Genomic DNA, 23,119 nt, shown 5'->3' with positions numbered 1-23,119 from the left:
TTTTTTAAAAACTCATTGAACCTGTTTTTGGCAGACGTCTCATTTTGATAGATGTTAACTGCTTAATCAATGTGTTTCTTGATATCAAAAAAATAGTACATTAGTGTAAGACAGTTTAGAATGTCTGTCTACAAAACAAATTATACTGCACAAGGTAATGCAACATGCAAGTTAATTTGCAGTAACTTATTTTTGTGTTGGGCTGGAATATTAGTACATGTCTTATTGTTACCCTTTTCTAGTCTTGTTCTCGCAGTTCGAATCTGACATGTCAAATTGCAAAGAGATGTAAGGCTCACGATTTGGCTAGTGATGTATATTTTATTTTCTGTCACTGCCAACCTATAGAGTTTTAATGTAAAGCTACAAAGGTTCATGTTAAACAAATCCCATAATGTGGTGTAAATAACATAGACTAAATGATAGAAAAAAGTTCCATTCCAGTATCCTGCTGGCTTAAGTTCCAAGTACTACGTAGTGTGTTTTTTCACTAAGCAGTTTTCTCTAAACATTTTCCCTTTCTTGCACTTCCCTTTTTTGCCCGTCAGAAGCCATTTTTGTATAAAAAATAAATCATTGGTGTACTAAAAGTGAGAGTACTGGCAGATATCAGTCACTTCTCCAGCTGTCACATCCATTCAACCTCTGAATTTGGCCAGTAGACAAATTTATGATACATCAATTCCTTGTACAGCTGTTTACGCTTACAATAAGAACATGTTTTTTCTTTGTACGGCTTGTTTATCATAGGGGGCCAATGCATTGTGATTTTCGGATTCCTACAAGTGCTCCACCCCATCAGCACCTCTTTGCATTTATTTCAGCAGTTGTACCACATATATTTATCAAAGCAATGCACTTTCAATGGCAATATGAGATCCAGGCAAGACCATTCTGCATCTCATCATTTTTGTTTTGTGTGTCAGACTGAGGATCTAATTAAGTCATTGCAAGAGCTGGAAAATGCAGCATCTGGTGATGCAGCCGTTCGACAGAAGATTGCGTCATTGCCACCAGAGGTTCAAGATGTTTCTCTATTAGATAAAATAGCAGGTAAGCGGGGATTTTACACAGGGTACAAAATTGCTGGCTTTGACATTTTCAAATGAAGTCATAATCGTACAGATTTCCTGTGAACGTGATGTTATGTGGTTTATGGTTCCACTTTAGACAAAGAGTCCGCAGACAGACTTTCAAAAACTGTGGATGAGGCCTGCATGCTCTTGGCAGACTACAACGGCAGACTGGCTGCAGAACTGGAGGATCGCAAGCAGTTGGCACGGATGCTGGCTGATTACATCCGTAGTCAAAACGAAATCCTAGCAGAGAAGGAACGTAAACTGGAAGTGCGTAATTTTTTTTCACTTGTTACCTTTTTGTTTTAAAGCACTCCATATTTTTAGGACGCTGGGGTAAGTACCTAAATATTACTGATTTTTTTTTTTCCCACTCCGTAGTTGATTTTATTAACTATCCATAGCTTCTGTTACAGATGGTGGGCGTGGATATGCCACACATTGCTGGTCTTCAATCACTTGACAGTCTTCCAATTAAAGAAATAAACAAACCACAAAGAAACAATATGTGTTGTGTTCTCATTTTGAGCAGGATAGCTCAGGTACAGACCCCATTAATAATGAGCAACTTTGGAGCCAAAGGAAAATTGACTTTGGAGTTGCAAGGCCCCTTTCCAGAAATGTGCGTTCTATAAAGAGGCAGAGTATTTCTTTGTCCACCAGACTAAACATTAAAAAAATGTATCAACTCCTCTAAGCTTAATCCTCCAATAAGGCTGATTTAATCAATTGAAAATTTAAAAACTACTTGATAAGCTTTTATTAGGCCAACTATAGGGTTTGGAACCCAAGGCTGGTGAAAGGAGTTAAGATACAGATCATCCATGCTCCAATTGAAAAGCAGAACAGGCTTGAGGGACTGACTGAGCTACTCCTTTCCTTGTGCAAGAGAGTAATCTTTTCCCCTATTTCTTCTTGTAACCCACCTCTCAAAGGAGCAATTGTTTTTCAGCTGTTATTTTTAAAACAGATTGAACATCTTAGTGAGTTGTATTTCAATTTTATTTGGTGTCTGGGACTAGGTTTCAGAATCCAGCTCAGATGGTGGGATGTCCATCTCGTCCTTTTCATTTACACCCAGGAAAGACGGGATGGTCTTAAACATATCCTTTCATAACTGAAGATGTATCTGAGCCACAGGGGCCAAGAACGATCCAAGATTTGGTCAGTTCTGAATTGGCTGATGCCAGCTGACGCAGTGGTTAGGGTGTTGCAATCAGACATGGTGCCTCTGGGCTTAGGCCAGCCAGAATGGGCCAAAGTATTGATTTGCTGTCCAGCAACTCTTGCACCTGTGGACCCCGGGCGAGGACAAGTTTGAGATCGGCTATGACATTTTCTGCTGTCAGCCAGCCTGTCGCCACCCACTATCCAGACGCGGGTGAATAATGGCCATTTGGTGAGGCACCAGAGGATGACAACTAATTGTTGATATTCCAACAAATGGACCAATGACTAGAGGAAGGATAATAATTGGAAAGAGGATTGCAACTCTTGGATTTTACTTTTGAACACTGTGTTACACTGCCCCCATGTGTCCAGGAAAACTATAGCTTTCATAGCTCTGTAGCTGAATATTAACTTTAAAAGATGGGTTTATAGTTGCTTTCTGTTCACTCGGAATAAGCCTGAATAATTGTCCAGATTTTATCAGTGATATGATTGATCTGGTCTGGCCAAAGTCCTGATGTTTGACAGACATGCTCTTCAGGCTCTGAGTTTCTGAGCACTTTTATCAGATGGCGAGACTGATGTATGAGGAGAGATTGACTAGGTTACGATTGTTTTTGCTGGAGTTCAGATGAAGGATGGGGTGGGCGGGGGGGAACCTCATAGAGACTTATTAAAATTCTAACAGGACTAGACAGGTTAGATGCAGGGAGGATATTCCCGATGATGGGGGAGTGTAGAACCAGGGGTCACAGTCTGAGAATTCGGGGTAGACCATTTAGGATGGAGGTGAGGAGACATTTCTTCACCCAAAGAGTGGTGAGCCTGTGGAATTCATTACCACAGGAAGTAGTTGATGCCAAAACATTGGATGTATTCAAGTGGCGGCTGGATGTAGCACTTGGGACGAATGGGATCAAAGGTTATGGGGGAAAAAGCAGGATTAGGTTATTGAGTTGGACGATCAGCCATGACCGTAATGAATGGCGGAGCAGGCTCAAAGGGTCAAACTGCCTCCTCCTGCTCCTATCTTCTATGTTTCTGTGCGACAAATGGGTTTTTTTTTAAAAATCCAAATGTGTTGTAGCAGCTGCCAAAGCTCTGCAGAGCGCTGAGGTTGGTGTGATAATAGATTTCAAATTAACTTTTGGAATTCAGTGTAGTTGTTTAGGCAACCCTAGACGGTACATTTCATGGATAATCCTAAGTAGCTCAAGTGAAACTAGATTCAACCCACTCTTGAGTGGGAGGGAATTCATTTTCTCCATAATTTGGCATTCAAAGAAGCTCCAAATGCTTTGTGTGATAAATATACATAAGTTAAGGAAGAAGAGAAGGACATTTGGCCCCTCGAGCCTGCTTCATCATTTAATGGTTGATCCTCAATTTCAACTCCACTTGCCACCTCATCCCCATATCCCTCGACTGCCTTTGAGTCCAAAAAACTATCAATCTCAACTTGGAATATACAATAACTGAACATTCACAGCCCTCTGGGGTAGTGAATTCTGCTCTCTGTGTAAAGGTCAACTCCTTATCCCAGAACTCTTTCCCCAGTTCTGAATTCTCCAGCCAGCGAAAATAGTCGTCATCTCATAATCAATGGGTGGAATTTAATTCCCCACCAGAAGCCAGGGGGCGTATGATCGAATGAGATGGTGTGGAGTGGCTAACTCTACCCCACCTGATCTAAGTCTGGGGCAGGAAGGCTTTTTTTGTTCATGAATGTGGGTGAAACTGGCAAAGACTGTATTGATGCTCATCCTTAATTGCCCCTTGAACTGAACTCAGCCATTTCAGAGGGCTGGCCTATTGCTGTGGGGGCACACGTAAGCCAGACTGGGCAAGGACGGCAGATTTGCTCTCCTAAAAGGACATCAGTGAATCAGATGGGCTTGACAACAATTGATAGCTTTATGGTCAGCATTGTTGAGACTAGCTTTCAATTCCAGATTTATTAATGTAATTTAAAGTCCACCAGCTGCTGTGATGGGATTTGAACCTGTGGCCCCAGACTCCAGCTGGTCTTCTGGATTACTAATCTAGTGACATTGGCACTACGCCACTGTCTTCCTGCCTTGTGGGCAGCCTTACTGCTTGGATGCCAGTTAAGACCTTTTAAGTGAGCATCATCACTGCTGGTATTCCCAGTATCGAGAAGAGGGGGACCCCCTCAGAGATTCATCCCCCTTTGTTTTCCTCTGAACCTCTTCTTGCCCCATTCCCTCGTCCCACTCACTGGAGACTCCCCTCCCTGCAAACCCCTGCCTGCCATCACTTACTTATCTACAGGGGCCAGGCTCGAGTGTGTTATCAGCAGCAGCAACATTCCCTGTGGTGCTTCTGGTAATGGAGAGCTGCCAGCCTCTGGCCAGCAGTTATCAGAAGCAAGATTTCTGCCCTAATGGGGCAAGTGCAGCAACTCCACATTACTTGTGGAGCATGAGACACCTATGGCTGGGTTCCTGCAACCAGTTAATGACTTAAATTCATTAAATCCTGCCCTATGGCTGATCAGATTGTGGCCTCAACTCTGCTTTCCTGCGAACATTCTAAACCCTTTGACTTCCTTACTAGTCAATAATCTAATTAGCTTAGCCTTAAAATATTCAATAACCCTACCTCTGCTGTGCTCTGGGAAGAGAATTCCAGATTCTCGCCTTCTGTGAAAAAATTTCCCACAAGGGGAAACGTGCTTTCAGCATCTACCCTGTTAAGTCCCCTTGAATAGAGCATTTGCTATTTTCCAATCTGTTTAAACATCCCCAGGATCTGGGAATTTGGGAAAATTGAAACCAAAGCATCAACTATCAAAGCAGCCACTTATTTTAAGACCCTTTGATGAAGTCCCTCAGGATCTGGGGACTTGTCGTAGTTCTCATTTTATCAGGAACCTTTCCCTGGTGATGGTAATTGCTTTTAATTCCTTCCTTTAACCTCTTGATTTATAATTATTTCTGGCAAGTTATTTGTGTTTTCTATAGTGAAGACAGATGCAAAATATCTGTTCAATTCATGCACTATTTCCATTATTAATACCACAGCTCATTCTCTAGCACACCAACGCTCTCTTTAGTTACACTCAAATACCTGTAGAAACACTGTTTTTACATTGCTAGATAGCTTCCCCTGTATACTTAATTTCTCCTCTTTAGTAATTCTTTGTCTTTTTATATTCTGTCCAATCTTCATGGAATTTTACACATTTTCCTTCAATTTGATACTATCTTTAACTTTAGTCATAATAACTCCTTTAATTAGTCACGTATGGTGTGTCCTTCTCCTAAAGTCTTTCTTTCTTGCTGCAATGTATCATTGCCAAGTGTTATGAAATAACTGCTGAAGTGTCTGCCCCTTCATCTCTACTGACCCATTCCTTAACCTAATTTCCCAGTTCACTTTAGCCAGTCTGTCTTCATACCCTCACGTTTGCCGTTATTCAAGTTTAAAACACAAGTCTTAGACTTATCATGTTATGACCACTGCTACCTAGGAGCCCGCTCTGGTTGGTTGTAAAACATGTTGCTTTTAAAAAGAAGACCTGAAAACACTTATGAACTTTTCTTGCAAGCTGCCTTTGCCAATCTGATGCGTCTCATCTATATGTAGATTAAATTCACTCATTATCACTGTATAGTTCTCACTCGCCCTCATTCTTTCTTCCTGTATTCCCGTCCAACCTGAAAATGTGTTGTTTATACTCCTATGTTTTCTGTCCTTTAACCAATCTTCTATCCATGTTAATATATCAATGTTCCCCAATCCCATAAACCATTGTTTTGTGGAAAAAATGTTCATCTGGCACTGTATCAAATGCCTTCTGAAAATCCAAATGTACCATCTGCTAGTTAAAAGCAAATTACTGAGGATGCTGGAATCTGAAGCCAAAGAGAAATTGCTGGAAAATCTCAGCAGGTCTGACAGCATCATTTCTCTCCTTACAGACGCTGCCAGACCCGCTGAGATTTTCCAGCATTTTCTCTTTTGGTTTACCATCTGCTAGTGCCCCTTTATCTACCCTGCTAAGTTATATCTTCAAAAAATGTATAGATTTTCAAATACGGTTCCCCACGCATAAACCATGTTGACTCTGCCTAATAATGCGATGTTCTAATTGTCCTTTTATCACTTCCTTAATAATGGGTGCCAGCATTTTCCGAATGACTGTTAGGCTGACTGGCCTTAAAGTTCCCCTGTTTTCTCTCCTTTCTGAATATCTTGTGTCTTTGCTACCTTCCAGTCCACTGGGATCATTCCAGAACAATCATGACTATCACTGCAGCCACCTCTTTTACAACCCAAGGGCATCGTCACCTTTCAGTTCCATCAATTACTCCAGTACCTTTTTCTTTGATTGACACTAAATACTTTTAAGTTCCTCACTCTATTTAACCCTGTGGTTCTCTGTTATATTTTGTGGTTTTCTACCATTAAGACAAACATAAAATATTTGTTCAATGTCTCTGCCACTTCCTTATGCCCCCAATTAACTTCTCTTCATCTTCAATTACTCTTGTTACTCTGTCTTCTATAGGGACCATTTTGTTTCTTAAGTGAATATAAATTCTTGGAACAGCTTTTTTCGGTATCGCTTAACTAACAGATACTATAAGCTCTAAGTGCTTAAAGAAAATAAGTGATTTCTACCTACTCTACCTTGCAGGTGCACATTTCACTAACAACAATGTAAGTTAATTAGTGACAAGTATTTATGTCTTCGCTAAAAAATTTTCTTTACGATATATAGCTTGACTGAACATGTTTCGGTCGTGGCTGTGTAGATTTTTATTTTGAGACTAAACGAGCATTTTGGTAATGGCTGCGCATTGATTTTTATATCAAGTTGGTTAATATTTTGTGTTGAGTGAGCAATATAATTTTAATTGGAAAGGAATTGCTTGTTTATCAAAATACCCTATTTGATACTTTGGACAGAGTACATGACGGGATCCCTGCTTTAGCAGCTGTTCAGTGCAATCGATAAGTCATTCTGCAATGTATAACCTTTGCCGTAAACCTTTTTTTACAGCAACAGAGTTGTATAGCAGGAAAATAGTTGGATTTGTCTGTTTATTGTCCAGACATATTTTGCATTAACCCCCCTGTCTTTAGTGTGGTTTAAAAAAACTGAATTTATTTTTGCCAAATCCGCATCGAGCATTTTGCAAATACCTGAAACTCAGTACAAGAAAACTAATTAAAAGCAAATTACTGCGGATGCTGGAATCTGAAACCAAAAGAGAAAATGCTGGAAAATCTCAGCAGGTCTGGCAGCATCTGTAAGGAGAGAAAAGAGCTAACGTTTCGAGTCCAGATGACCCTTTGTCAAAGCTCTGATAAAGGATCATCTGGACTCGAAACGTCAGCTCTTTTCTCTCCTCACAGATGCTGCCCGACCTGCTGAGATTTTCCAGCATTTTCTCTTTTGGTTACAGGAAAACTAATGCTGTTTGACAGTTAATAAAGATAGTATCAAATGGACATTAAAAAATCGCAAGCCATGTTCAAAGAACAGAATTCTCCCAGTCATCCGACCAACATTTCCCTACCACCTAAATTAACTATTCATTCTGTTACTTTTTGTGGGACTGGCAACATTTGCCCACAAAGCCAATTCATTAGATACAAAGCATTTAGAATAATGTGCTATGTCAGCTGATAAAATTCATGTGCTCTGTCCCATTTATAATTTTTGAATCCCACTTTGAATCGATAGCTGCACGACTCGCAAATGGTACCTTTTTATCCTACCATTGTTTTTGTTTATGTTGAAGGTAAAATGTGGCATGAATTTTAAAAAGAAAACATATATAAATGACTTTTAATCCATAGAATAGAAGCATAGAATCCCTCCAGTGCAGAAGGAGGCTATTCAGCCCATCGAGTCTGGGTCGACTTTCAGAAAGAGTGTCTTATCTAGGCCCACCCCTTTCAAAAAGAATATTGAATAAATACTTGAAAGGGGAGCACTTGCAAGACTATGAGTCAGAGTAGCAAAATGGAACTTTACAGTAATTCTTTCAAAGAACTAGCTCAGGCACAATGTGTTGAATGGCCTCCTGTGCGGTGTGATTCTATTGGGAAAGCAGACACTGGAAGCGAGGAGAGAGTATTTTCACTGTAATAAAGGCAGACTATTAATGATCTGACGTTTTAGCAATAGTATTTAAAAAAAATTGGGTTAGCGCTAACAAAAATTAATCTTGTTTATAATCTTTACGGCCAAAATTGATCTCATCACTCTGGGTAGGATGCCAGACCGAGGCCACAAGTGCATTGGGACACCCAAACCCAACGTTTGGCTATTTTTTTAGGGACCAATCCTGGAAGAAATACATCACCAGATATTCTTCCAGTTCTTGATTTATTTTTGTTGGTTCATGATACCTGCTCAATGTACCAGACAATCTGCTGTTGCACTCCACATGGGGGAAAGACCAAGTCGTGTAGGAATTCAGGATTGGGGGGAAAAAGCTGTTGGGGTGGGGCAAGAGGAGTGAGGAGAAATGTGTAGAGAGTGGGATATGAGGCGATCTTCAATGATGGCAAGAGGAATAGGAAAATGTGGGTGCAGTAATGTAGGGAAAGCATCTTTAATTAGGGAGCTGGCAAAGTTTCTTCTGCGGAAGGTAGAGGGAGGCCTAGGATGATGCATAAAGACAGACTGGAGGTAGAAGGTAAATCTAGCAAATCCTGAGTGGGAACCAGGATTATCCATTCTGTGCGGAGCTTAGTAAGTTGTTCAGCTGTAAGCAGGCAAGCCAGATGTGGGCCTTTAGAGTGTAGAGACATTTGAGAATAAGTCTCTTCAGATGGCATTCAACCAAAGCCAAGAAGGTGCTGTGTCCTAGGAAGGAGCCATTCAACATGAGGTATCAGCATTCTTATATTTGCAGACAGACAATATACACGATTGCTGGTAAATTGTATTAATGAAAAACCAGCAAGATTTTTTTTTGTTGCAGTTGATCATTATTGAAGTGAAAGGTGTGAATCAGTATTTGCCCAAATAGATTTTTGGAAAGATTTGAGGATAAGCCTCAGAACGATAATGGTTTAATTTTCAAATACATTTTCATTGAAGTTCATCTCTGCGCCCTGGTTCTCTAAGTAAAACTGGATACAGGAAAATTATATTGGTGAACAGGCCTCTGTCCAAATAGCTTTCTGTATGCAATTGTATGCGGACACACTAGCACTAATTAGAATGACAGCTATTGCTGTTTAGACATGTTTTTAAAAATGATTTGTATTATAGTAAAGGCTGATACCTCCACCTACAGGCATAACATTAAACATTTTTATTCAATTAAAAAGGCCCATTAGAGTGATTGATTATACAAAGAAAGGCTTACATTTATTTATATGTTTTTCATGGCCTCAGGACATCCTAAAGCACCATATGACCAACCAGATATTTTTGTAGTAAACACAGGAAATGCTGGGTAAGGTAGATAGTCAACACCTTTTCCCAAAGGTAGGGGAGTCTAAAACTAGAGGGCACAGGTTTAAGATGAGAGGGAAGAGAAACAAAAGGGTCCAGAGGGGCCGGGGTGGTGAGTGTCTGGAACGAGCTGCCAGAGGTAGTAGTAGAGGCGGGTACAATTTTGACTTTTTAAAAAGCATTTAGACAGTTACACAGGTAAGATGAGTATAGAGGGATACGGGGCAAGTGGGACTAGCCGAGTGGTTTTTAAAAAAAAAAGGGTGGCATGGACAAGTTGGGCTGAAGGGCCTGTTTCCATGCTGTAAACCTCTATGCCTGAAACTCAGCATCTTAGGAGAGAGAAACAGAGTTAACATTTCGAGACCATGTTCTACCGTTCTATATAAGGGACTGGAGACACATACGCTAGACTACTGATGGATGGTAGGCCACAGTCCTGAAAAGACATTGTTGAACCAGTACTGTTTTTTACAACCAGGCAACAGCTTCATGGTCACATCAATTTCTAGTAGCTCTTTCACTTATTCAACAGTTCAAATTCTCAGATTGAATTCGGGCCAGGATTTTACAGCTCTTGCCTAGCAGGATGTTACCTTCCCGCTGCAGTAAATGGGGAATTTAAATGGGCTGCCATATCCACTGGTAGGAGATGCATTGCGATAGGGCTGTAAATTCCTGGTCTACGTTTAGTCGCAGGCTCGATATTACTCATTCAGTAACATAAGGAATTCTCATAGTACCTATCACGACCTCAGGGTGTCCCAAAACATGTTACAGCAATGAAGTACTTTTGAAGCGTAGTTGTTGTTGTGATGTAGTAAATGTAAGGAGCAACTTGGTGCACAGTGAACATCCCGAGAACAGTATTGTAACTGACCGGATAATCTATATTGGTGATGTGGGGAAAATATTGACCAGCATGTGGGGGAGAACTCCCTTGCTCCTCTTTGAAGTTGTCATTGCGTCTTTTAGGTTCACTTGTCAGGATAGACAGAGTTTTTGTTTAACATTTCATCTGGAAATCGGGTGCACAGAACCACTACATTGTTGTAACCTTAAGTTATTTTACCAAGACCGTACAATCGTTAATGCTGGTGATCAGGCTGATTTATATTTCCTAACCTTTGGCATTACTATTCTCCCATTAATGATCAAAAATGGGAGAATTTGCAATGTTGATTCATTTTACCACCAAGACTAGCACAACTCCTGGCCAATATTGAGTTTTCCACATCCTCCAGATGTACCACAGTGTTTTACAGTCACTGTTGCTTGTTAGGCAAATGTGGCAGTCAGTTTGTGAACAGGACAATTTTCCAAATAGCAGTGAATAGATGATCTGCTAATCTGTGTTTTACAGTTATTGGTTGAAAAATATTAAGTAGAGCAAATACCCAGGTTATTTTCAAGAAGGCCAACCCGAGCAAGGTATGGCCATTAAAATTGATGACATTTGGGCTTATCGCTCACCTTTGAGCCTGCACCAATGTTACCTGAGTTAAATTGATCCCATCATGACAAATTGTGGGCGGAGTTGGAGGAGAGGAGTCGTCGGAAAGAAGTTTGTTTAGAAATGCGTAGTGAGTGGATGGACCTTGGATTGATTGTTGAACTATTGCTAGCTTGTCAAATTTACCAATTAAACCAAATTAATGAGTAGTGTCAGGGAAGTTGGGCAAAGTTCCATGCTCCTCTGTGGGCAGGTAAAATTCTGTGGGTGTTTTATTGCCACCTACTCCTCCTCTCTCCCGCCCCTAACCTAGCCACCATTTATAGGTGCATTAAGGCCCTTAATTAATGGCCACTTCCCACCCAACCATAATTCTTTTGGCTAATAGGATGTGGTCATAATGGGTGGGACACATGACAGGTAAGTCTAGTTGGGCCTTGGGCAGGAGTACATTCTCCTTGGACCCCCTATTTTTGTAATTCATTTTTCATGGGCTGTGGCTGTCACTGGGTAGACCATTGTTTATTGCCCATCCCTAGTTGCCTTTGAGAAGGTGGTGGTGAGCTGCTGCTTTGAACTGCTGCTGTCCCTGAAGTGTAGGTACACCCACCGTGCTGTTAGGGAGGGAGTTCCAGGATTTTGACCCAGTGACACTGAAGAAACGGAAATATGTTTCTAAGTCAAGATGGTGAGTGACTTTGGAGGGGAACTTCCAGGTGCTGGTATTCCCAGGTATCTGCTGCTCTTGTCCTTCCAGGTGGGTGTGGATTTGGAAAATGCTGTCTAAGGAATCTTTGTGAATTCCTGCAGTGTATCTTGTAGATGGTACGTATGACTGCCACTGTTCGTGGGTGATGAAAGGATTAAATGTGGAATGGATTGCAATCAAGTGCGCTGCTATGTCCTGGATGGTGTCGAGCTTCTTGAGTGTTGTTGGAGCTGTACTTCTCCAGGCAAGTGGAGAATATTCCATTACACTCTTGGATTGTGTGTTGTAGATGGTGGATAGGCTTAGGGGAGTCAGGAGATGAGTTACTACAGGATTCCTAGCCTTTGACCTTCTCTGGTAGCCATCGTATTTATATGGCTAGCCCAGTTCATTTTCTGGTCAATGGTAACCCCTAGGATGTTGATAGTAAGGGATTTAGCTATGGTAATGCCATTGAGTGCCATGTGTTGATGGTTAGATCCTCTTTTGTTGGAGATGGTCATTGCCCGGCACTTATGTGACGCTGATGTTATTTGCCACTTGTCAGTCCGAGCCTGAATATAGTCCAGGTCTTGCTTCATTTGGACATGGGCTGCTTTAATATGTGAGGAGTCGCGAATGGTACTTTGTGCAATCATCAGTGAACATCCCCAATTCTGACCTTGTGATGTAAGGAAGGTCACTGATGAAGCAACTGAAGATGGTTGGGCCTAGGACACTACCATAAGGCACTTCTGCAGTGATGTCCTGGGACTGAGATGATTGACCTCCAACAACCACAGCTATCTTCCTTTGTGCTAGGTATGACTCTAACCAGTGGAGAGTTTTCCCCATGATTCCCATTGACTCCAGTTTTCCAAGGGCTCCTTGATGCTTGCCACAGCTGGTCCAATGCTGCCTTGGTGTCAAGAGCAGTCACTCTCACCTCACCTCTGGCGTTCAGCTCTTTTGTCCATGTTTGAACCAAGGTTGTAATGAGGTCAGGAACAGGGTGACCCTGGCGGAACCCAAATTGAGCATCTGTGAGCATGTTTTTGCTGAGTAAGTGGTGGTGTGGCTGTACTGGAGGAGCTTGACTAGGAGATGGCAAGTTCAGGAGCACAAGTCTTGAAATCATAGAAATCATAGAAACCCTACAGTGCAGAAGGAGGCCATTCGGCCCATCGAGTCTGCACCGACCACAATCCCACCCAGGCCCTACCCCCACATATTTACCCGCTAATCCCTCTAACCTACGCATCTCAGGACTCTAAGGGGCAATTTTTAGCATGGCCAATCAACCTAACCCGCACATCTTTGGACTGTGGGAGGAAACCGGAGCACCCGGAGGAAACCCACGCAGACACGAGGAGAATGTGCAAACTCCACACAGACAGTGACCCAAGCCGGGAATCGAACCCGGGACCCTGGAGCTGTGAAGCAGCAGTGCTAACCACTGTGCCACCGTGCCGCCCCAAACTTGTGCGCCAGAACTTGCCATCTCCTAGTCAAGCTGGAATATTTTCAGGACCCATAGCTTTGCTGTATCCAGTGCCTTCAGCCATTTCTTGATACCATGTGGAGTGAATTGAAATGGCTGAAGGCCAACATCTGTGATGTTGAGGACCGCCAGAGGAGGCCAACATAGATCATCCATTTGGCAATTCTGGCTGAAGATTGTTTCAAATGCTTCATCCTCATCTTTTGCACTGATGTGCTGGGCTCCTCCATCATTGAGGATGGGCATATTTATGGAGCCTCCATCTCCAGTGAGTTGTTCAATTGTCCACCATCATTCACAGCCTGATGTGGCAGCACTGCTGAATTTACACTTGATCCATCGGTTGTGGGATTGCTTCGTTCTGTCTATTATTTATTGCTTGTGCTGTTTGATATGTTGTAGCTTCGCCAGGTTGACACCTCATTTTTAGGTATGCCTGGTGTTGCTCTTGACATGCCCTCCAGCACTCTCCATTGAACCAGGGTTGAACCCCTGGCTTGGTGGTAATGGCAGAGTGGGGGATATGCCTGGCTGTGAGGTTACAGGTTGTGGTTGAGTACAATTCTCTGGCTGCTGATGGCCCACAGTGCCTCATGGATTCCCAGTTGCTCGATCTATTCGAACTCTATCCCATTTAGCATGGTGGCAGTGTCTTACAAGACGATGGAGGGTATCCTTAATGTGAAGATGAAACTTTGTCTCCACAAGGAGACAAGGTGGCTATTCATACTGATACTGTAATGCATCTGCGGCAGGTAGGTTCGTGAGGATAAGGTCAAATATATTTTTCCCTCTTGTTTCCCTCACCACCAGTCCCAGTCTAGCGGCTATGTCCTTCGGGACCCAGCCAGCTTGGTCTGTGGCGGTACTACCGAGCCACTCTTGGTGATGACATTGAAATCCCCCAATCTGAGTACATTCTGCATCCTTGCCACTCTCCGTGCTTCCTCCAAGTAATGTTCAAAATGGAGGAGTACTGATTCATCAGCTGGTACGTAGTAACCAGCAGGAGGTTTTCTTGCCATGTTTGGCCTGATGCCGTGAGATTTCATGGGGTCCAGAGTCAATGTTGAGGACTCCCAAGGCAGCACCCTCCCCACTATATACCACTGTGCCTGTCACCTCTGCTGGGTCTGTCCTGCTGGTGGGACAAGACATACCCAAGAATGGTGATGGTGGTGTCTAGGACATTATCTTTAAAGTATCATTCCGTGAGTATGACTACGTCAGGCTGTTGCTTGATTAGTCTGAGACATCTCTCCCAATTTTAGCACAAGCCCCCAGATGTTAGTAAGGAGGATTTTGCAGGATCGCGTTTGCCATTATCGTTTCCGGTGTTTAGGCAGTGCTGGGTGGTCTGTCCGGCCTCATTCCCTTTTGTTTCCTTTGTAGTGGTTGAATGCAACTGAGTGCTAGGCCATTTCGGAGAGTATTTAAAAGTCAATCACATTGCTATTGGCCTGGAGTCATGTGTAGGCCAGACCAGGTAGGAAAGGCAGATTTCCTTCCCTAAAGGACATAGTGAGCCAGTTGGGATTTTATGACAATCGACAAGGGTCATCGTTAAACTTTTTTAATTCCAAATGTTTTGCGGAGTTTTTAAATTCCACCATCTGCCATGGTGGGATTTGAACCTGTGTTCCCAGAGCATTCCCGGGGCCTCTGGATTACTAGGCGACAATAGCACTGCGCCACCCCTCGTACCCATTCCACTGATGTCTGAAGGCAGAAGATGGCCTAAGCGGGAAGTAAATTTTAAGTATCCATTTAAAACCCATCGGGAACAAATTCTTTATTCGAATATGATAACATCTTGGAGTAAGTTACTGGGCAGACGGTGGGGTTAGTGATGTTCAAGATATGACTCAAAATATGGTTGAGACAGAAACCCTTAACTCATTTGAAAGGTAGCTGGATCTGTACCTGAAGTGCTGTAACCAGCAAGGCGAGGGACTGGGTGCTTAGAAGATGGAATTAGAAATGGCTGGCTTTTTTTTTTTGCAGCTAGTGTGGACATGATGGGCTGAATAGCCTCTCTATGGCTTAACATTTCTATGGGTATGTGTCTTGCCATCATGGTAGGATATGGGGAACTGGCTTTTCCCAATTGGAATAGCCCATTCAGCCCTTTGAATCAGTTCTGTCCTTTGAATTAGAACATAGCTGATCTGAACATAAACCGCTTTTGTTCCATATCCTTTGATGCCATTACCTAATAAAACCTTAACTGATGTAATTCTTGAAAATTTCAACTAGCATTCACAGCTTTTTGGGGGGCGGGGGGGGGGGGAAGAGTTTCAGCTTTCCTCTACTGAGTTAAAAGGTTCTACTCGATTTTCATCTTTAAAGACCTCTAATTTTAATGTATGTCATACTGGATTCTGCCACCAGATTTTCTCCTCTTTATACAATAAAATTCCTCAACTGTTTTAAATAACTCCATTAGATTACTGTTCCACTTTCTAAACTCATGGGATTACATGCCATGTTTACACAGCCCACCCTCCTTATTCAGCTCTTTATTTCCTAGTATTCTGGTAAATTAATACTATACCCTCCCTCCAAGCTCTGTACATCTTTCCTGAGGCTTGGTGCCAAAAGCTGCATGCAGTACCCCAGAAAGTGTCTGAACTGAAGCATCACTTTTATTTTATTTTCTTCTTTCATGGGATGTGTGTATCACAAGGCAAGCATTTGTTGCCTGACTCTAATTGTCCTTGAAAGGTTCCAACCTTATTGATAAATTCAAATTTCTATTAGATTTTTTGATTAATAGTGGTACCTTAGCTCTGAAGCCAGATCCACATGTTAAATTCCTTTGATCGGCTTTCTTAGCGGATGAGCAACTGTTCTCTGTGGAAATGCATCCCACTGTCTCCCGATTAGTCATTTGCTTGCGGTGGCACAGTGGTTAGCACTGCTGCCTCACAGCGCCAGTGACCTGGGTTCAATTCCCGGCTTGGGTCACTGTATGTGTGAAGTTTGCACATTCTCCCTGTATCTGCGAGTGTTTTTTCAGAGTGCTCTGGTTTCCTCCCACAGTCCAAAGATGTGCGGGTTAGGTTGATTGGCCATGCTAAATTGCCCCTTAGTGTCAGGGGGACTAGCAGGGTAAATAAATGGGATTATAGGGATTGGGCCTGGGTGGGATTGTGGTCGGTGCAGACTCGATAGGCCAAATGGCCTCCTTCTGCACCGTAGGGATTCTATGAGACTCTATAATGTGGGCATACCTAGCTATGGAGCTGCATCCATAACGCACAAAAGAATACTGATTGCCACCATTGAGCTCTGATGAATGTTGGGTTTTAAGGGTATTCTCATTTGAATATATCAGTGTTTTAATATCTCAGCAAATGGATCGTGATTGTTACTCGTTGCTGGGTATGCACGGCAACATCTTTTCTCTTTATAATTTAAGAGATTTTTATGAACGTCATTTAAAACTAAAGGAAAGCTATTTTTGAAATGTGCGGTTGCAAAACCCACTTTGAAAGTGTTGTTTTGCTGCAAAGCGAGGTAGTACAGAGGCAAAACCAGAGAGTGGGGAAAAGAATCACATTGTCACACATACAACAAATTGAGTATAAGAATCTAAAGTTTTTTAAGTTTATTTATTAGTCACAAGTAGGCTTACATTAACAGTGCATTGAAGTTACTGTGAAAGTCCCCCAGTCACCACACTTTGGCACTTGTTCGGGTACACTGAGGGAGAATTTAGCATAGCCAATTCACCTAATCGGCACTTCTTTCGGACTGTGGGAGGAAACCGGAGCACCCGGAGGAAATCCATGCAGACATGGGGAGAACATGCAGACTCCACACAGACAGTGACCCAAGCTGGGGAATCGAATGGCAGCAGTGCTAACTACACTTGACATTCTTGTTACATACTTTCCCCCTCCCTCATGTTTTTTTTCAGAATTATTTAACCTTGCTTTGGCCTATATAAATGTTAGGTAAACTACATCGTTTGAGTATAGGAACACTGACGGGCAGAAAAACACCCTCTGGTCCATCCAGCCTTTCCCCCACAATTGTTTATTTTTCAAATGGGATGTTTAAATCCACTCCCGATTTCTCTTTGTGAACAGCATTTTTCTGGTTCGAAAATAACTTTTACCTTTCCTGCAATCCTAAGGTTTCTCTATTCCTGTCTTCACAGAATCCCTAGATTCTTATCGAACAAAAAGAGCTAGCCAATTAGTCTCATTACTTGCCCTTTCCTGATAGCCGCCCTCTTTTTGTTTTCAAATGTACATATTCATTTTTTAAAAAGTTACACTGTTGAATCTGCTCGCAGTGCAGTCTAGATCATAGCTCAATTTTAAAAAAATCGCCCTCCAATTCTTTTACCGATTATGCTAACTCTCTATCATTTGGTTTCTGCCCCTTCTGCCTGTAGAAACGGTTTCTCCTTCCATTCTCTCGGAAAATCCTTCATGGTTTTGAATTTCTCTATGAAGACCTTTCTCTGCTCAGGAGGCCTAACCCCCACTTCCCTGATCGCCACCTAACTATTCATTGCACCCTAAGCACAGTAGCCATTCTTCATGTGTAAGTTTAGACAGTTCATTTTAACCATGGCAGGTTGTGCTAAACGAGGCACAGTCTGTCACTTCCCAGGAGCTCAGAATCATTTTGAATTATGGATAACACAAGGTAGCTATAGAAGTATGCACTTTCCTTTGTCCCTTACAAAAAGCCTGGGAAAGCCTGAGTTTTAAGGATAGGCTGGATAGGTCTATAAAATAATGAGGGGCATAGATCAGCTTGTTAGTCAATATCTTTTCCCAAAGCTAGGGGAGTCTAAAACTAGAGGGTATGGTTTTAAGGTGAGAGGGGAGAGATACAAAAGGGTCCAGAGGGGCAATTGTTTCACACAGAGAGTGGTGCGTGTCTGGAACAAGCTGCCAGAGGTAGTAGTAGAGGCGGGAACAATTTTGTCTTTTAAAAAGCGTTTAGACAGTTACATGGGTAGGATGGGTATAGAGGGATATGGGCCAGACGCGGGCAATTGGGACTAGCTTAGTGGTTTTTTTTTTAGAAAAGGGGCAGCATGGACAAGATGGGCCGACGGGCCTGTTTCCATGTGTAATCCTCTATGACTCTAACAAGTCAATGCTTTTACTGCTCTGTCCATATGAGATCTATCAAGGTTGATCAAGCCTCAAATCAAGAATCTTTCTTGTACATGTGACTCAGTTTTAAAAAAAAACATTTTTATGAATTGCTTGTGCTATTTTCTGTTACTGAGAACATCTTCAGCAATGGCTTGCAAATACTTTTCAACATGTGAAGTCTCTACAGACTTATCAGGGAAGCAACATGAGAGTGGCCTCATGAAGTCTCAGATGAGAATGATATCCAGCTAAGCACAAAACATATTTCACATCCCAAGTGAGAATAGGCAGCAAGAATAGGTGAGACCTTTCTCTAAGCCAACTGTTGTTCCACGTCAGCTTGTAGATCCAAAGACACAGCATCTGTCACCTTTTGTCTCCATGCTATGACCTACATCTTGCCTCACTAATCAGATTTGGTCTTATGACTTCTTTTTCCGGTTAAGTTCAAGTCACTAATTGGCGTTCTTGTAATTTCATAATCTTCCTTGATACCGCCCTGTCAATCACCTGAAACAGCGGCTCCTATATCTGCAGTGAGTAACTCCCCGGTTCCCAGGCCCAATCTTGTAGAGGGCAAACTAATTCTCTCCCTTTGTGAAAGAAGGAGTTCTATTTGAGGAGTTCCTTCAAACCTTTGTCAAAGAACAATACAGCACAGGAACAGGCCCTTCGGCCCTCCAAGCCCGCGCCGCTCCCTGGTCCAAACTAGACCATTGTCGTGAAGCTTGGATAAGATACAGTCTCAGAAACATCAGCAAATCTGTTCTGCTCTCTCAGCTGCTCACTCACCTCCCAAATCCGTCCACTGTGCAGACTGCTCAGGTATGCATTAGCTACCACCTGAATTGTAGTTATTGGAGATGTGAAGTGCAGGCTGATATGAATACTATTGGCAAACCATGAAGCTGCTACACCAATCGACCCTGCTGGCTTCTGTGTCGGGAGTTTGGGTAATAATGTCACGTTGCCTGTTTGGGTGTTGTACTTTTTGGGAAGCAGCAAACTTTAGGCCTGGTTTGAAGCAACACTCGAGTTTTTTTGGCATCAGTGAAATACACACAAATCCGTGCTGATTGTCATACAGTGAAGAGTAGCAAACAGCCAGGTGTCCCGTGCGTGTGTTGGAAACATTCAATGCAGGCTGGTCATCACGTCACTCAGTCTGTAATTCAGATTATAGGCCCACTCCTGTTCATGCCCCTCCCTCAAAGTCACATTTGGGATCTCCCACCCGCATTAATGAAAAGCATCACCAGTCCGGTTGTGCAGTTGTTGTGTTTTTGACTACCCACTTTCTGCTGCAGAGTTTGTGGAAGTATTGTTAGTTGGAGAAGTTGACAGATTTCATTTAAGCCAGAAGGGGGTGTTGCTGGACCTTTGGAAGGAGTTTTGTGCACTGAAGATGCCACTTTCTCCCAGTCATGCTTGGACTGCAGCGTCAGAGGAGTATGAAGCAGAAGCAGCAGAAATAACAAGCTGCTGGCAGAGGGAGAATGAGGAACGGCTGACGACCTTACCCTCCTATGCTGTTCAGAGAGCGCTTCTACCCCCACCTCAGACGCAATGTGTCCAGTGACTATTCTCTGACAAGAAGATGGTTACGGCACAGTGCCACCTCTCTGAACAGACCTGAATCTCAGAGCAAGGTGAGAATGGCACTGCCTGAAGCTGTCAAGATGACTATGGCCCTCAGTTTTAACGCAAATGGATTTTCCAGGCCGGACCAGATGACATTGTCGACGTGTATTGCAGTTTGTCTGTTGCTGCGTCTGGGCGGTTGCTAAGAGTAGAGGCTTTGTTACCTGCTACTTCAGTAGAGAGAAGCAGCAGGAGTGGACAGTGGTTTTGCGGGGATTGTGGTCTTCACAATGATGCCGGGAGCCGTTGATCATACATGCACCCTTTTAGAAATTGTATGTTAATGGGGAAAAACTGCAAGAGGTTCCAGTCACTCAATATGGAGTTGGTATGTGACCTTGCCCCTAATATGTTGTTGAATACCCACTGTGCTAGCAGCAGTCACAATTCTTTCATCCTGCGCTCGTCCACAGTTCCAGCAATCTTTGTGCTACCAGAGGGAGGCTGCTCAAGAACAGGAGCTATCCACTATATACATGGCTGATGACTGCCCTGTGTAGCCAGACTACGTGTGGCCACTGTTTCTCCAGTGTGAGCCATGCTGCACTCGGAGCGTCATAGAGCAGGTTGTCAGTGTCCTGAATCAGCGATTCCTCTGCCTGATCTGCTCAGGAGAGGAACCCAGCTCTCGTCAGAATGTGTCTCCTGATTTATGCTGGCCATCTTGTGTGCTGCCCCTACTACCAGAGCTTTGGCAACCACCTGAGGGAGGGAAAGAGGCAGCCACTATATCTGCAATCCGGAAAGGCTTGTCTGTAAAAGTCTCATCAGACTGCAGTTCCCCTGAATAAATCCACTGATCCTTGTTGCTGTATGCTTTCACACGCTATTATAATCGCACCATACTCTTGACTTGATACATAGAACAGAGCACAGTACAGGTCCTTCAGCCCTCGATGTTGTGCCGAGCTTTGTCCGAAACCAAGATCTAGCTATCCCACTCCCTATCATTCTGGTGTGCCCCATGTACCTATCCAATAACCACTTGAAAGTTCCTAAAGTGTCCAACTCCGATACCTGAAATAAAACTCTACAAAGCAAGCATTCTGCTTCAATTTGTTCCAACAACAATTAAAATAATCATAAACTTCCAGCTGTTCACCCTCGTGCCTTGTCTTAGTGCTTGTTTTGCAGGTGTTTTCATCTGGCCTATGAGGTGCTGCCCCACTGCCTGCATGTCAGCTGGCTGTGGAAGGCTGCTGACTTTCAGTGGGAGACAGATCCTTTGGCCTTGCAGGCTGTCCTTAAGCAGCTCTGGGTTTGAAGACCTGGCTTGGAACTGTACCACCTTGGCATGGCACATCCTGGGCTGACTGACTGGCGGGGCACCACAAAGCCACCGTCACTTCATTAGGGAACTTCCTCAGAGATGCTAGTTAATCTGCCGGAGTACAGGTTGCTGCACTGCTGAGAGACATTGTGTGCCCTTTAGAGCTCTGGCACCCTCAGCCATGGCGGCACCCTCAGCCATGGCAGCACCCTCAGCCATGGCAGCACCCTCAGCCATGGCAGCACCCTCAGCCATGGCAGCACCCTCAGTCATGGCAGCACTCTCAGCCATGGTAGCACTCAGATGCCAGACTGGGCTTGCATGGTAAGAAGCACAGATTCCATGACTTCAGTCTTAGTTTCCGCTGCAGCACTCAGATTCTGTCCTTGCCCTCCAGTCAGCTGGCACACAGGTTGACTGGAGGGCAAGGACAGATTCTGTCCATGTTGGAATGGAAGCCAAGACATTGGTCATCTGATACTGCATCAGGCATGTGTCAGCAAGTGTTCTCATGGGGTAGGTCACTGTGTCCACATTGGAAAGGGTAGACTCCAAGCTTTGCACGAAGACCTGTGCTAAGTTGGGCTGGACTCCTCCATACTCCTTGACAGTGACAACAGGCTGCCAATGCACCAAACTTCGCTGTGTACACCCATCCATCTTTAGCCATACATCACCTCAGCTGAGTCCTCTGCAGCAATCACCTCTCAAGCAGAGGGCCGTCATCATGTCAAGAGTTAGTGCATGGAATCTGATCAAATTTCACACCTTTGTGACCTTGCCCTCCAGTCAGCTGGCACACAGGTTGCCCTTTCATTCCTGATCTGGCTGCAGCCCACTCATGACCAGTGATCCACCAGGTACTGATCCCACCTCAATACTGCCCTTGTGATAGGTGCAGCGCCAGTATGATGGCTATGATTGTCAGACCAAGTGATGGTGCTTTTTTTCTTGTTTGCCTCCTATTCATCCAAATCTTCATCTTCAGTGCCACTGCCTGGCTGGCTGACAGTCCTTGGGTATCTGAAAGCATAAATGCACAAGAGGAGGGTTGGAATGTGAGAAGGTGGTATGGGGGGAAAGCAAGAGGTGTATAATTAGACCATCTGACATATGTGTACATCATGTCAGATTGTGGGGGTGGGAGTGAAGTGGGATTTGAGAAGGTAAAAGACTGGAATATACTGGTCGCAATCTCGGTGACAACTATGCCAGTAACAGCAAGCATTGTCCTCTTGCCTCCTGCTATGGATCACTTTGTCCTGCAAGAGAGAGGGAAATGTAGGTGTGAGATTTTCAGCAGTGGTAAGTATAAGAGGGGAGATGGTAGTGTAGTGGTAAAGTCCCTGGACTCGTAATCCAGAAGCCAAGACTAATGCTCCAGGGACACGGATTCAAATCCCACCATGGCAGCTGATGGAATTCAAATTCAATTACTAAAATCTGGAATTGAAAGGTAGCCTCAGTAATGCTAACCATGACACTCATCGATTGTTGTAAAAACCCACTTGGTTCACAAAGGTCTTTTAGGAAAAGACACCAGGCATCCATACTGGTTTGGATCTACACGTGACTCCAGATCCACAGCAGGTGACTCTTAACTGCTCCAAATGGCTTGGCAAGCATTCAGTTCAAGGGCAATTAGGGACGGGGAACAATGTTCACTTCCCACGAAATAATAAAATAAAATAATTATCTGCATTGCCAATTAGCCAGATGTAGCTAGTGGTTAACATATTGGACAATGCTGTTC

General features: G+C 43.4%; 1 protein-coding gene across 6 annotated transcripts in view; it reads left to right on the top strand.

Moving 5' to 3' along the window:
- The window catches only part of LOC144479710 (regulation of nuclear pre-mRNA domain-containing protein 1A-like), a 61,981-nt gene that overhangs the window by 22,207 nt on the left and 16,655 nt on the right, over window positions 1-23,119 (top strand). The window contains exons 5-7 of one of the 6 annotated variants that reach the window (XM_078198772.1): window positions 927-1,053; window positions 1,171-1,412; window positions 1,493-1,581. In XM_078198772.1, coding sequence (XP_078054898.1) covers window positions 927-1,053; window positions 1,171-1,385 — 342 coding nt within the window. In that variant the 3' untranslated portion in view covers window positions 1,386-1,412; window positions 1,493-1,581. Of the gene's footprint in view, window positions 1-824; window positions 1,054-1,170; window positions 1,413-1,492; window positions 1,582-23,119 lie in introns of those variants that run through there. The other 5 variants (XM_078198758.1, XM_078198749.1, XM_078198743.1 and 2 more) reach the window with 5 other exon arrangements.

Source organism: Mustelus asterias, chromosome 2 (genome assembly GCF_964213995.1).
Source record: "Mustelus asterias chromosome 2, sMusAst1.hap1.1, whole genome shotgun sequence".
NCBI classification, from domain to species: Eukaryota; Metazoa; Chordata; class Chondrichthyes; order Carcharhiniformes; family Triakidae; genus Mustelus; species Mustelus asterias.
Note: the sequence above shows the minus strand (reverse complement) of the source record. Positions and strands in the feature narration are given on the sequence as shown.